Raw genomic sequence first — 15,395 nt, 5'->3', positions numbered from 1 at the left:
CTGGGTTGTGGTGCCCTCCAGACACCCTTAGCCATTAAAGGAACAGAAAGCAGCCAGCGTGGCTGAGAACGATGAGCAAGGGGCAGAGGGGCCTGAAACCGGGTGGAGTGATTGGTGGGCCAGTCAGGTAGGGCCCCGTCAGCCGCGTAGGAGTCCGGATTCTGTTGTAAGTGCAACAGGAAGCCACCAGGGGAATTTAAGCAGGACAGTGACGTGATCTTATTTCCTTTCTGAAAAGATCACTCTGGCTGCAGCGTGGAGAACATATACATATAGTAGCGGGGCACACTGGGAATTGGAAGACCAATTAGGGCTGCTTTTATGTGGGTTTTGAAGTTGTTATGGATTATTGGCTTAAATAAACTCAAAGGCGTCTTAAAGAAAGGTTTGGGGGTGGTGAACTGTGGTTGGGAGCAAAGGCTCCAGAGCAGAGGTTCTCAATGGGGAAACGCTTTTCCCTCCCCCCACCAGGGGACATTTGGCCATGTCTGGAGACATTTTTGCTTATCAATCACAGTTAGGGGTACCACTGGCATCTGGTAGGTAGAGGGGCGCTGCAAATGCTACAACGCACAGGACAACACCCCTCCCAGTAAAGAATTACCCAGCTCCAATGTCAAACGTGCTGAGGCTAAGAAGCCCTGTTCTAGAGTTGAATTTTCTAGATCTGGATCCTTGCTCTCCCACTGACTTGCTGTGTGACTTAGGGCAAGTTACTTAACCTCTCTGTGCTCTTCCTCATCCTTAAGTCCAAAGCCTTTTCCCGCCACAAAGGCACAAAAGAGGAAGACTGAAAGGTAACTGGGAAGGCTGTTTATCCCTCCTACTTTCCAGGTAGGAAGCACTGCCTGGCACAGGACAAAAAGCTTGTTGTTGGTGGTTTTTCTTTTTTTTTTTTGGCCACGCCACACGGCTTACGGGATCTCAGTTCCCTGACCAGGGATTGAACCCGGGCCATGGCAGTGAAAGACTGGAATGCTAACCACTAGGCCACCAGGAAACTCCCAAGAAGACTTTTCTAGATGCAGCCAGAAGGAAGAGGCAGCCGGGTCTCCTCCCTCCCTCTGGTGGGAAACAGAAGGCACAAGAAACTCAGGATAAGGAAAGGGATCCAGCACGCTGGCTTTGAAATAGACAGACCCAGGTTTGATTCTCTTTCCACAGGTAGAAGTTGAAGGACCTTGGACAATTTAACCTAAATTTCCATTAACTGTAATATATGAATTAACCTTATTATGAGTTACTTATTATTATCCTTATTATGAGTCATCAAATATTAAAGCATGATAACTACTTAATCTATTCAACCACTCAGGGGTTTATTGAGTGTGTCCTATGCATCAGTGAAATAAGTCATGAAAAGCATCATATGAAATGTCTGACATGTAACACACTTCAATCGGACGCGCAGGCTCAGCGGCCATGGCTCACGGGCCCAGCCGCTCCGCGGCATGTGGGATCCTCTCGGACCGGGGCATGAACCCGTGTCCCCTGCATCAGCAGGCGGACTCTCAACCACTGCGCCACCAGGGAAGCCCCATCTCTCTCTTTTTAATACATCATTCTGATTTCAAAATGTGTTCATGCTAAGATTATGGAATACAGTGTAGTGGCACGTTTGTCATCTCAGCATTCCTTTCCAACGTGCCCCAGCTCTACAGAAACCTTCCTTACCCATGTGATTTGGGTGGAGTTCGCCCCACAGGCATGGGACCCATATGCCCAATCAGAATATTCCATCCTGCTGGCCACCTGCCCAGGAGTGGACATGTGAGCCACGCTAAGACAATCGGACTCTTGCCTGGGCTTTTTCTGGAATCCCAAGTGAAAAAGGCTCTGTGAGCATTGCAGGGGCCCCTCCTGCCACTAGATGGGCAGAGTCAGTCTGAGAATGAAGAGAAAGACAAGAGATAAGGAGACCTTGGATCCAGCCTTACCTGAAGCTGGATCAACCCTTGGACTCACAAGTTCTCAAAGACAATAAATGCCCTCTCCTTAAGTTGGACCAAGTTGCAACTAAAAGGGTCTGAATTAGATAAACAGAAAATCATTGTACATATAAGAAAAATCACCCACAATCCCACAACCCAGAGAAACCACCATAACCTTTACGTGTCTGGTCCTCCCAGGTTCTGTTTGGTGAAGTTTTTGCTTTGTTTCGTTTGTGTGCTTTGGGGGTGAATGGAGTGGTTCTTTTTATTTTTCTATCTTTTTGGCATGCGGGATCTTAGTTCCCCGACCAGGGATCGAACCTGTGCCCCTTGCGGTGGAAGGTGAAGTCTTAACCACTGGACCACCAGGGAAGTCCTGGGATGGTTCTTTTTAAGATAAGGAAACAGGCTTTCAAGCCAGACCTCCCTTGGATTTGAATCCTGACTCTACCTCTTCCTAAGCTGTGCTGCTTCAGGAAGGTTACACAGCCTCTCTGATTCTTGGTTTACCCATATATAAAATGGGGATAATAACTCTAACAACACCCCGCAAATGATATAGTAGCTACTCATACTGTGTATAACACTCCAAGATGTGCTCTGAGGAGTACAGAACACCGTACAATCATCATCTTCCCTGTTCCATGCATTTGGCAACCTGCTGTCTCAGACATGAGTACTCTTTCTGCAGCTCTGTCAAGCTCTTAGCTTCTACATTATATTGTTGTTTAAAAGAGCTCTATCCTTTATTCAAGACATATATTGTTATGCCCTCCTTTTCTTAAAGTTGCCGCTTGTCATTTTTAAAAGGGAAAGAAACAAAGACAACAGCTGGCTGTGTGGACAAGTTAAGAAAAAAAAATGACTCAGCTTCTTGAGCCATTTTATCTTTAAAGAAACATCGTATGTATTTAAGGAGTGCAACATGACGATTCGATACACATCTACGTGGTGAAACGATGACTTCAGTCAAGCCAATCAACATATCCATCTCCTCACGTAGTTACCTTTTATTATGTGTGGTGAGAGGGCCTGAAATCTACTCCCTTAGCAAATTTCCAGCACTCAGTATGGTATTATTAACATTAACTACAGTCATCACGCTGCCCATTATGTATCTCGATTCAGTCATCCTACAAACTGTGACTGCCACTCAATCTCCCCCCCATTTATTTATTCTTTTATTTTTAAAATTTATTTTATTGAATAGAGTTGATTTACAATGTTGTTAATTTCTGCTGCACAGCAAAGTGGTTCAGTTATACATATATGTCCATTCTTTTTCATATTCCTTTCCATTATGATTTTTCTCAGGATATAGAATATAGTTCCCTGTGCTCTACAGTTTATCCATCCTGTATAAACGAGTTTGCATCTGCTAATCCCAAACGCCCAATACTTCCCTCCCCCAACCCTCTCCCCCTTGGCAACCACAAGTCTGTTCTCTATGTCTGGGAGTCTGTTTCTGTTTCGTAGATAGGTCCATTTGTGTCACATTTTTCCATTCAATCTTTATTACTCTAGAATAATGGTCTCTGAGCAGATAATGTAAGGATGGGAAGGTAACGGGTGAAAGATTGAAACACTTCCAAAGGGCTTTTTAATTGATTCACGAGGGGGATGGGAATAAAATGTCCAGAATTAAAACAAACAAACGGAAAAAAAAAAAACAAGTACAGCAGTTCTTGTAGCTGCATCTGGATCAGTTTTGAGACACATAAAAAGCAATATGCGACTGATTAATTACCAAAGCTTGTGAAACATTTTTTAAATTATAGCAGATTATTCATGGATATTGTTGTAATAATTCTGCTCACTCATGGAATCATAACTTCACTCGTTCTTACTTTCTTAAGAGAGAGATAAAAGGATAGGATTAGAGTAGAACCCATCACTGATCTTTATTTAGCAAAGCCCATTGAGAACACAGCTGGTTTATCAACTAGCAGTGACTACGACAAATGATCGTAGGGCTTTCTTACTCCCAAAGGTTTGAGGTTTCATTCAAATCTGGGACCGCTGTGTGCACACATGTCAAGATCATCCATCCTGTGTCTTGAAAAAAAAGATTGGGAATCGCTTGCTCTGTAGGATAAGTAACTGAAAAAGCAAGGGTGGAGTTAAAATGGAAGCATCTAAAAATAATAAGCTATGGCACCCATGGCCTCAGATGACCAAACTTTTTTGACAAAAAGGAGATTTTTTTTTTTCAAACTTTAAACCAAACAGAAACCCTATTCACCATGTCACTGGGATTAAAGAGGATGAGGAACTGCAATGGGAGGAAACGTCTGGTCTAAAACAGAAGGGGCAAAGAGGAAGAAGCAGGGAACGGTACTGTGTGAACAGCAGCCAGAATACGCAAAAATCTACGGATCTGAATTTCAAGATTGAGTTTTGAAGAGCTGAGTAAATGCGCAAGGGAGAAAAAGAAAATCAAACACCACGTGTTGTTTCGAGGGCGACTGACCTTGTCGGACCCCAGCCCCCGGGCCGCGCCCTCCAAGTCCTCGTGCACACGATCCAGCAACCAGAGCAGGAACTCCAGGGCGTCGTGCTGGGAATTGCCTTGGAACTGAGAGCCATACTTGGAGACGGCATTCTGAAAGGAACAGAAGAATGTTTATATTAGCCAAGACATGGCAGCAAACTAAGTGCCCAACAACGGACAACTGGGGACTTCCCCGGTGGCGCAGTGGTTAAGAATCCGCCTGCCAATGCAGGGGACACGGGTTCGAGCCCTGGTCAGGGAAGATGCCACATGCCGCGGAGCAACTAAGCCCGTGTGCCGCAACTACTGAGCCTGAGCTCTAGAGCCCACGAGCCACAACTACTGAGCCCACGTGCCGCAACTACTGAGACCACCTGCCACAACTACTGAAGTCCACACGCCTAGAGCCCATGCAGCAAGAGAAGCCACTGCAGTGAGAAGCCCGCGCTTTGAGGGGCAATTTGGCCCTTCAAACATCCAAATAAGGACCTGGAAGCACCAAGCCTACCCACGGTCATGCTTCATCCTTGACCAGAATGACAAGTCAGAAACAACATGGGGCGAGAAATGGTCTTTCCTGCTAAAGCCTGTCATTTGGGGGGCAGTGTCCCCAAATGCTGTGAGGGTTCTCTGTATAGGAGGAGGCATCGTTTTTTCCAGAAAGACTACCACTGTGTATCCTGTCCTTTGAAAACCCACAGGGTTGTCTGTCGAATATATGTATATATATATATTTTTTTTCATTGAAGTATAGTTGATTTACAATATTGTGTTAGTCTCAGGTGTACAGCATAGTGATTCAGTATTTTTGCAGATTCTATTCCATTATAGGTTGTTACAATATAATGGGTATAATCCCCTGTGCTATACAGTAAATCCTTGTTGCTTATCTATTTTATATATGGTAGTTTGTATCTGTTAATCCCATACCCCTAATTTGTCCCTTTCCCCTTTGGTAACCACAAGTTTGTTTTCTATGTCTGTGAGTCTGTTTCCATTTTGTTTTGTTTCTTTTTTATTTTATTTTATTTTAATTTTTATTGAAGTATAGTTGATTTACAATGTTAGTTTCTGCTGTACGGCAAAGTAAATCAGTTATGCATATATCCACTCTTTTTTAGATTCTTTTGAGTAGAGTTCCCTGTGCTATATGTTTCTGTTTGAATATAGATTCATTTGTATTATTTTTTAGATTCCACATGTAAGTGATATCATATAGTATTTGTCTTTGACTTACTTCACTAAGCATAATATTCTCCAGGTCCATCCACGTTGCTGCAAATGGCAGTATTTCATTCTTTTTTATGGCTGAGAAATGTTCCATTGGATGTTCATACCACATCTTCTTAATCCAATTGTTTTTTTTTAATGATTAAGATTTTTTTTTAAGATTTAATTTTATTTATTTTTGGCTGTGTTGGGTCTTTGTTGCTGCATGTGGGCTTTCTCTGGTTGCAGCGAGCGGGGTTACTCTTTGTTGTGGTGCATGGGCTTCTCATTGTGGTGGCTTCTCTTGTTGTGGAGCAAAGGCTCTAGGCGTGTGGGCTTCAGTAGTTGCGGCAGGTGGTCTCAGTAGTTGTGGCTCGCGGGCTCTAGAGCACAGGCTCAGTAGTTGTGGCACACGGGCTTAGTTGCTCCGCGGCATGTGGGATCTTCCCTGACCAGGACTCAAACCCGTGTCCCCTGCATTGGTAGGCGGATTCTTAACCACTGCGCCACCAGGGAAGTCCCCAATTGACCGTTGATGGGCACTTAGTTTGCTTCCATGTCTTGACTAACGTAAATAGTGCTGCTATGAACATTGGGGTGCATGTATCTTCAAACTAGTGTTTTCATTTTTTTCTAGAAATATACCCAGGAGTGGGATTGCTGGATCACGTGGTGGAATGTTTTGATAGAGGTGATCATCTCTCCTCCCATGCTCACCTGGCCCCCCACCCACACCCTCAGTCTATTTCCACGCTGTCTCTCTCTGTTCACCCCAAAGGTGGACAGCTTCTTGTCCTTCTCTCTCCACGGTGGTTTCCTTCACTCCCACGGCGTCAACTCTCCTCTTTGAGAATGACCACATGGCCCAGTGAAGTGGGCTTCCTTAAATACCACGCATGTGGTTCCTTCACTGCCTCTTCCTAAAATGAATGAAACTTGAGAAGTGCAAACATCTCCTTCTGTGGTTAGATCACAAAATGTTTGGGCCAGTCCTTAATCCCTTTAATAAATACTTATTTGTTGAGTGCCTACGAGGGGCCAGGCACTAGTCTAGGGCCTGGGGCTACAACACAAGCAACATGATTCCCTGTCTTCGTGGCACTCACATTCCTGCGTCCTTCACACTGTCCTGTTAGACAAGGTGACAGCTTTGTCATTTTCTGGGTAAATGCATGCCCTGGCTTTCAAAAAGTTTATTTCAAAGGGTAATATATGCACCTACTTTAAAAAAAATAATTCAAAATATAAAAAGAAGAGTAACGAAGTCTTCCCAGGTCTGGGTGCCCCTCCCCTCCCCAGAGGGAGGACACTTTGAACATTTTCTTACGTAGCATCCTTCCAGGGTCTTTTTTGTGCAAGCACGAGCATTTGAATGTAAGCAAACCCCCTTTTCTGTGTGAGTGCACAGGGCAGGCCTTGTCCCCTGTAGGTCTGTCCTCTGTTCATGCCCACCCAAGGTAGCTGTGTGAGCAAAGCTGTGAACCCAGCAGATCTCACCAAGGCCAATCTAATCAAAGGCCCTGGGCTTTTTTTCTTTTCCTTTTTTCTCATCTTTCCTTGAGACTTAAAGAAAACTTTAGGATGAGCCGAAGTGAAATTCAAGATTTAATTAACTGAAATGCTGGTTCTGAGTCTTTATTTGAAACACAGTAGCTTGGGTGCACTGGAGAGTCTAGGCTTCTCTGCACTTTGACCCCCAAGCAGGGCTGCCCAATTAGCAAATAAAATGAACCTTGAATAAGCAGTAAATAATGGTAATGTTTGTGGTATAAGTATGTCCCAGGCAATATTGGGAATATATTTCTACTAACAAGTTATTGTTTATCTGAAATTCAAATGGAGCTGGGCATCATGTATTTTACCTGGCAACCCTACCTCCCAGCCTCCCTCAAACCTACATCCTTAGTACCAACATTCCAGCCCCTCCAGCTTGAAATCTCTAAAATCAGCTCTTTCTCTTAGTGTCAGGGTCCTCTTGCAGGTTCCATCTCACACCCACATCAATCAAGCATTCTGAGTCTGCCTTCCCAACTGTTTCCATCCCACCCCTTCACCAGAGTCCCATTCCCACCGCTGAGTCCTAACTCCCGCTGATCCAGACTGCAATGCCTACCTCGAGGGGAGCCCGGCCCCCAGCACCTCCCCCTGACCACCCACTGCCTGCAGGACAGGACAGACCCTTCTTCCCACAGCCCAGCTGGTAATGTCATGTCCCCACCCAAACCCTTCCCGACTCGATGACTCACCACCTAATAATCCAGATTCCTGCAGTCTGGCCCCATCCATCACTCACCACTCCATCTCATGTTTCAAAGCTCCAGGTAAAGGAGCCACTCGGGTGCCCCAAACATACTTTCCCACTTCTATGGGCTATACCTTTACTTATTCTTTCTTCCATGTGAGATCCATTCCTCTCCTGATAATCAGGCTAACCCTTTAAGACTGACACTCTTGTCTTCTTAGTCTGGCCATAAAGCCACACAACTTTTCCAGAAAGAATTTGACAACTTCAAGAAGACAGACAAGATAAGGCCTTAATAATGTCCCTCTTTATAAACATAGCGATTCCACTTTAAGAGGTTTAGCCTAAGGAAATGAGAGATCCAAGCAAAGATATCTCAAAGTTATCTGGGGAGAACTTACTGCACAACTTATACCAGATGGCCTTAAAAATTATGCTTGAGGAAATACTAATGAGAAAAGAAGATAAATAATCCTGTCTTAAAAAAAAACAGCAAAAATGTATATTTGAGATTTTAAAAATATATTTATAGATAGAAAGGTAAAATACCAGGAAATGTATGGCAAAATATTAACAAATGGTTATAGAAAGATGGGACCACAGGTAATTTTCTTTTTCATTTTAACTTGTACACTGCGAATTTTTTTAACAGTGAACACTGTTCTTTATTGGTCTTTTCCCAATTATAACAGTATCTGTCAGGTATTTTACAGAGTTTTTTAAGATAACTTTACCTATTGATTCTACAGAAAACATTCCCATAGAAAGTCCATTGAAATGTAACTAGAACTGCATGAAAGCTAAATCCTTGGGATTTAACTTGGGAGAGATGAATGGCAATATTTGGTATTTCTACCCTGCAATATGGCATAGCTCTATCCGTGTGTGTGTATGTGTGTGTGTGTGTGTGTGTGTGTGTGTGTATGTATTTCTTCCTCTCACCACTGATAATTTATAACGTATTTGTTTTAAGAAGTATTCCTACTTATTTCATACATTGGGTTGTTTTTAGGTATGAAATCTCATTTTTATATGTTTCTAAATGGGTCTTGCTTTTGACTGTCTATGTTGTACCTGAACCCATTAGCGACAGCAATCATTCTAAAATACGGATTTCTAGGACGATTTAGTAATTTTCCTTCTGTTCAATATATTTCTTTTTCCATTTCCACTTCATGTCTTACTGGTTTTGTCCAGAACTTCCAAAACATACAAGTGATGAAGGTATCCTTGTTTTTTAAAAGCAATGCCTCCGCCGTATCGCTTGAGGCATACTGTATGTCTAAAATTGTTAGTCTAAAATTGATCCTCAAGCACGTGAGCTACGATAAATTCCAGATGGCTGAAATCCTTAATATAGCCATAGAAAAACTAGAAGTACATAACATAGAATGTTTATCAAAAGGTATGAGATAAATAAATCTAAAACTTTCAGTAGGGAGAAGAGAGTTGGGAGAAAATATGTGCAGCAAATAAGACTAGAGTTAAGGAACTTACAGAAACAAGAAAAAAGAACATTAAGACCGAGGCAGAACGGATAGACACACCACATGAGCAGACAATTCCAAGAGCAGTCTTACAACTAGTAAAAAAAAAGCATGGAAAAATCCAACACCTCACTCCTAAATCAAAACAACAAATGTAAAAACAAGATGCTCTTTCTTTTTGTTCAATAAATTAATAAGAGAGAATAACCAAGACTTAGGAAAATATGCATTGCTGATATATCTACAACTTGATAGAATCATTTGGAAAGAAATTTGTCAATGTGGGTACTAAAAATAATCAAGCCCAACAAAATTGAACTAAAAACTAAAAAACAATAAATACTTAAAATTGGGATGGTGATTATACAGGTACATACATGTCAAAACTCATCAGATTCTACACTTCAAATTTTTACTCAGCCCTGAGAAAAGAAATTCTGCCCCTTGCAACAATGTGGATGGACCTTGAGGGCATTATGCTGAAATAAGTCAGACAGAGAAAGACAGATAGTGTTACGATACCCCTTACATGTGGAATCTAAAAAACAATTGAAATTGGAAAAGCAGAAAATAAAACAGTGGTTATCAGGGGCTGAGGGTGGAGGGATGGGACAGATGGTGTGTAAGGGTACATAGTCCTAACGAGTAGATAAATAAGTCCTGGAGACTAATACATGGTACAGGCAGACCTCAGAGTTATTGTAGGTTCCAGACCACCATAATAAAGCGCATATCTCAATAAAGCGAGCCGCGTGAATTTTTTGGTTTCCCAGGGCATATAAAATTATACTCACGCTATTCTGTAGTCTCTTAACACCCCAGTAGTACAATGTACAATAGCACTGTCCCAAAAAACAACCTACAGACCTGAATTAAAAAACAATTGATTAAAATAAAATTCAAAAAAGATAAAATGGCAAAAATAAATAACTAAAACAATTTATTGCTAAAAAAATGCTAACCATCATCTGAGCCTTCAGCGAGTCTCGTCTGTTGCTGGTGGAGGGTCTGGCCTCCATGTTGGTGGCTGCTGACTGGTCAGGGTAACTGGGGCAATTTCCGAAAATAAGACCACTATGACATTTGCCGCATGGGTTGACCTCTCCTTTCACTCGAACACTTAGAGGCCATTGTGGGGTTATTAATTGGCCTAATTTCAATAGCGTGTGTCTCAGGGAAGAGGGAGGCCCAAGGACAGGGAGAGAGGTGGGGGAACAGCCGGTTGGTGGAGAAGTCAGAACACACACACTTATTAAGTTCACTACCTTATATAGGCACAGTTCACGGCAGCCCCAAACAATTATAATAGTAACATCAGCGATCACTGATCACAGATCCCCATAGCAAATACAATAACAATGAAAAAGTTGTAGATGCTGTGAGAATTACCAAAATGCGACAGAGACACAAAGTGAGCAAAGGCTCTTGGAGAAAGGGCGCTCATAGACTTGACGGACGCAGGGTTGTCACAAACCTTCAATTTGTAAAGAACGCAACATCTGCAAAGTACGATGAAACGAAGTGTACCTGTACAGTGATTACAGACAACAAAACTGTACTGTAAACAATAAACTTGCTAAGACACTAGATCTTAATTGTTCCCAGAGCCAAAAGGAATGATAATTACATGACGAGATAGGGGTGTTAACCAGTGCTACTATTGGCAGTCAGACTGCAATACAAACGTATCAAACCAATGTATTATATACCCTACACAGTGTTATATCTCACATATAACTCAATTTTTAAAAATGGGTGCCTTTCACTGTACATAATTCATACCTCGTAAACACTGATTTAAAAAGCAAGAAACAGGGCTTCCCTGGTGGCGCAGTGGTTTGTGAGTCCGCCTACCGATGCAGGGGACACGGGTTCGTGCCCCGGACCGGGAAGATCCCACATGCCGCGGAGCGGCTGGGCCCCTGAGCCGTGGCCGCTGAGCCTGTGCGTCCAGAGCCTGTGCTCCGCAACAGGAGAGGCCACAACAGTGAGAGGCCCGCGGACAGCAAAAAAAAAAAGCAAAAAACATAAAAAGAACAAAACAGTCATCTTTGTTTTGACCATGTCGTTTCACTTCAAGGAATTAAGCTTATGGAAATGATCAGAGCTGAGGACGACGATTTAAATACAAGAATTTTCAATGTAGCATGATAGCTGGAAAATTGTACAGTACATAAACATCTCCCTAGGGATTGGTTCATTTAATGAGATATTACACAATCATTAAAAATTAAGTTTTATAAAACATTTTAATGACCAGGAGAAAGTCTCATGATAATACTTCACTGAAAACAGCACGATAAAAAACTAGAATTTCCAATTGTTTGTACATGATTTGAAGCACATCAGCACAGCAGTGATGGTTACCTCCAGAGGGTGCAGTTCCAGATCTTCTTTTTTTTTTTTACATTTTAGCATTTTCCAATTTTTTATAGTTATATACATTGAATTACATCATTAGAAATCAAACTATTATGGATAATACCATGGACAGGATTTTTAAAATGTATTTATTCATTTGCTCTTAAGTCCTACTATCACTGGGACGCTGGGTGACTCAGGGCCCAGGGAGGGGGAACACCACAGACCCATCCTTTTTGCGTGGCTGCGCTGGAGTAACTCACTCCAGCCTGCTGGCTGCCTCTCAACTTCCTCCCTTCCTCGTCTGAAGCTAATGATCCCTCTTTTTTTTTTTTTTTTAATGATCCCTCTTAAAGACCAAACTCCCCTACACAACCTTCTGTGCCTTCTCCCAAAACCATTCTCCAGCCCCTCCCCCCAGCCACATAGGCTTTCATTAATTCATTTTATCAGGCATTTATCCTGCCCAGCCCCACCCACTCAGTGACTGGCAGTTTCAGTCTCAGGAACTATAATGCACTTTCCCACCCTCCCATGTCCTTAGCTGACCCTTCATACGTCAAAACTCAACTCAATGGTTCCCTCTCCTGGGAAGACTTCCTAGCCCACCTCCTCCCACCACCTTCCCCAAACAGTCACGTCCTCCTGCCAGAATTGCCATAGAGCATCTTTATTTTTTTTTATCCGTTCATCTGTCGATGGACACTTAGGTTGCTTCCATGTCCTGGCTACTGTAAATAGAGCATCTTTACTTTGTAGCACTTGTCACCAGTTCTAATCGTGGGCCCGTGGTATTACTTCACTCACATCCATCCCTCCCACTGGACCGTAAGCTCCAGGAGAGGAGCCCCAGGATCAGGTTTTGCACTCATCACCCCACATGTGTTCCATGCTCCCTGTATAGTATCTAGACACTCAATATTTGTTGAATGAATAAATGTTTCCTCATCTGTAAAATAAAAGGAGCCCACCTAGATTTCAATCCCCAAGGTTTAAAAGCACAGATTCTGGAATCCTTCCCCACTCTCTCCAAGGCTGCCTACCAGGAAAGTTCCAGGAACCCCTGGCTTATAACACCCTTACTAACATATTAACAGTTTGATTACCCTTCAGCTCCCCGAGGCTCACAGGGAGCTTCTTGGCTCTAGGGATTTGAGAGCAGGATTTGAGAGAGACAGGAAACGCTGGTGAGTCATGGAAGGTGATTACTAATTTGGAAGACTTTTCAAGCTCTCCCATTGCTGCAGTAACTGGATGAGAATGCATGGAAAGGTACAATAGAATAGGTACACAGGATTACCTCCCTCCCTCCAGGTCTCCGCAGGTGAGGAATTATAATTAGCTCATTTCGCCCTCGGAACAACCCTATAAGAAGGTAGGTACCGCTAGAGTCCCATTTTACAGATAAGGAAAGTTGAGGCACAGTTGAGATTTTAGTAACTTGCTCAAGGTAACCAAGACCTTGCTCTGAACCACTAAAGGATACTGCTTCTCACATTTAAAAAGCAAATGATGCCAAAAGGAGATATTACTGACACCCACTTGACCCACTGACGCCTGCAGAACAGTGTTTCACTAGTGGAAGCAGGAGAGAGGACGGTGGGGGTTGGCATCCTCGTGGGTCACATGGCAAGGATTGCTTTCTCAGGCTGAAACTCAAGAGCGGTGATGCTTGTGGAATGAACACTGACAAGTTCCCTCTCCCCCAAGAACAACAATCCCTAGTCTTTGGGGAGCTTCAGCTCTCTGCCCAGAACTGTGGTTTTTTAGCAGGAAGCCAGCCATGCGCGTCAATTATCAGCACTCTTTAATCCAACTGGGACCCCAAACAAATGCCCCGCTTTAATCCTGGGTGAAGTGATACACATAACTTCCAAAGCCTCATGACCCTGCAGCATACCCAGTAAGTAGACCGTGACCCCAGGAACAAAGGATACAAACCCATGCTAACGCATCCTAGGGGATTTCATTCACACTACGCAAAAGGATGCCACCTCCAATATAGCACACCCACTGCCTCTCCCAGGCCCTCGGCACCGTACCTGGCACACAGGTTCTCAGCTTTCGATGGGCTTAGAATAAAAGCCAAACTCCTTACCATTGCCTCCAAAACCTTACATGGTCTGGCCAACCTCATCTCCTCCCCACTCTACTCTCCTGGGCAAGTGCCACCCGAGTTTTTTTCATGCCTCCAGTTCTCAGCTCCTTCAGGCCTCTGGCCTTTGCACTTGCTGTTCCCTCCCCCTGTGGGGATTACTCCTAGATCTTGGCCTGGCTGCGTCCTTCTCATCATCCACCTCCTTCCTCCTAGACCTTGGCCTTCGAAGTCCAACTCCCCGCACCGCACTGGAAACTAGAGTGGAAACTCTCTATCCCTGGCGTTAGAACAGTCCTCCGATACTTCAACTAATGTTTGCTGAGTGCAGAAATGCTGAATTCGCTCAAATCTACCAGCCCCCTGCACTCACCAGCCTCAAGCGCTGACACACTAACCAACTCAAAACAAAGGCTATGGGCTTCCCTGGTGGCACAGTGGTAGCGAGAGAGAGGCATGGACATATATACGCTACCAAACGTAAGGTAGATAGCTAGTGGGAAGCAGCCGCATAGCACAGGGATATCAGCTCGGTGCTTTGTGACCGCCTGGAGGGGTGGGATAGGGAGGGTGGAAGGGAGGGAGACGTAAGAGGGAAGAGATATGGGAACATATGTATATGTATAACTGATTCACTTTGTTATGAAGCAGAAACTAACACACAATTGTAAAGCAACTATACTCCAATAAAGATGTTTAAAAAAAAAAGGAGACTATTTCCAATAGCATAATGCATATGAAACCAGATTGCTTTGAATAAATTTGAATAAACTTAAACTTGTATTTAAAAAAGAAAAAAGAATCCGCCTGCCAATGCAGGGGACGCGGGCCCGAGCCCTGGTTGAGGAAGATCCCACATGCCGAGGAGCAGCTAAGCCCGTGCACCACAACTACTGAGCCTGCACTCTAGAGCCCGCGTGCCACAATTGCTGAAGCCCGCACGCCTAGAGCCTGTGCTCCGCAACAAGAGAAGCCACAGCAAGGAGAAGCCCGCGCACCGCAACGAAGACCCAACGCAGACAAAACTAAATAAAAATGTAAAAATAAATTTAATTTTAAAAAGAAGCGATAATCCGAGGCTTAACTGACAAATGCCATCTAGAGAAGTCCCCAAGAAACCCCTTTCCTGATGGAGCACCCAACGGTCCAGAAGGGAAACCCTAAAGGCCGGAACGTGGCTGCCGCCGAGCGGCCAAGGCTGGAGGCAGCCCGGCGCTGCCTACCTTGAACTCGGCGGAAAGTTGGGGCGTGTATTCGCGCGTCCAGAGCGCGCGCACCAGCGCCGCCAGCTGCTCGGTGACCTCGGCGCGGCCCGGCGCCGCCCGATAGCGCCCCAGCGCCAGGAACTCGGCCAGCAGGTCGGTGTTGCTGAGACACTGCACCACGGCGTTCATGAAACAGGTGTTGCCGTGGTTCTTCAAGCCCTGAGCTCCCGGGATCCGCGCCCCGTCGCCGGCGGGGAGCTGGGGCTGGGGTCGGGGCGGGCGCTCCTCCCCGGGGCTTCCGGGCGCAGCTGGCTCCGGGCCCGGGGGGCCAGCAAAGCCTCCCTCCCCGTCGCCATCGCCGTGTCCCGGCTGGG

The 15,395-nt window shown here is 44.4% G+C and overlaps 1 protein-coding gene across 1 annotated transcript in view; it reads right to left on the bottom strand.

Moving 5' to 3' along the window:
* USP43 (ubiquitin specific peptidase 43) overlaps nt 1–15,395 on the bottom strand; it is a 62,410-nt gene that overhangs the window by 46,051 nt on the left and 964 nt on the right. The window contains exons 3-4 of the mRNA XM_024748412.1: nt 15,040–15,390; nt 4,402–4,533 (exon numbers count right to left, since the gene is read on the bottom strand). Of these exons, the coding sequence (XP_024604180.1) occupies nt 4,402–4,533; nt 15,040–15,390 (483 nt within the window). The remainder of the gene's footprint in view (nt 1–4,401; nt 4,534–15,039; nt 15,391–15,395) is intronic.

Source organism: Neophocaena asiaeorientalis, unplaced genomic scaffold (genome assembly GCF_003031525.2).
Source record: "Neophocaena asiaeorientalis asiaeorientalis breed wild unplaced genomic scaffold, Neophocaena_asiaeorientalis_V1.1 scaffold543, whole genome shotgun sequence".
Classification (NCBI taxonomy): Eukaryota; Metazoa; Chordata; class Mammalia; order Artiodactyla; family Phocoenidae; genus Neophocaena; species Neophocaena asiaeorientalis.
Note: the sequence above shows the minus strand (reverse complement) of the source record. Positions and strands in the feature narration are given on the sequence as shown.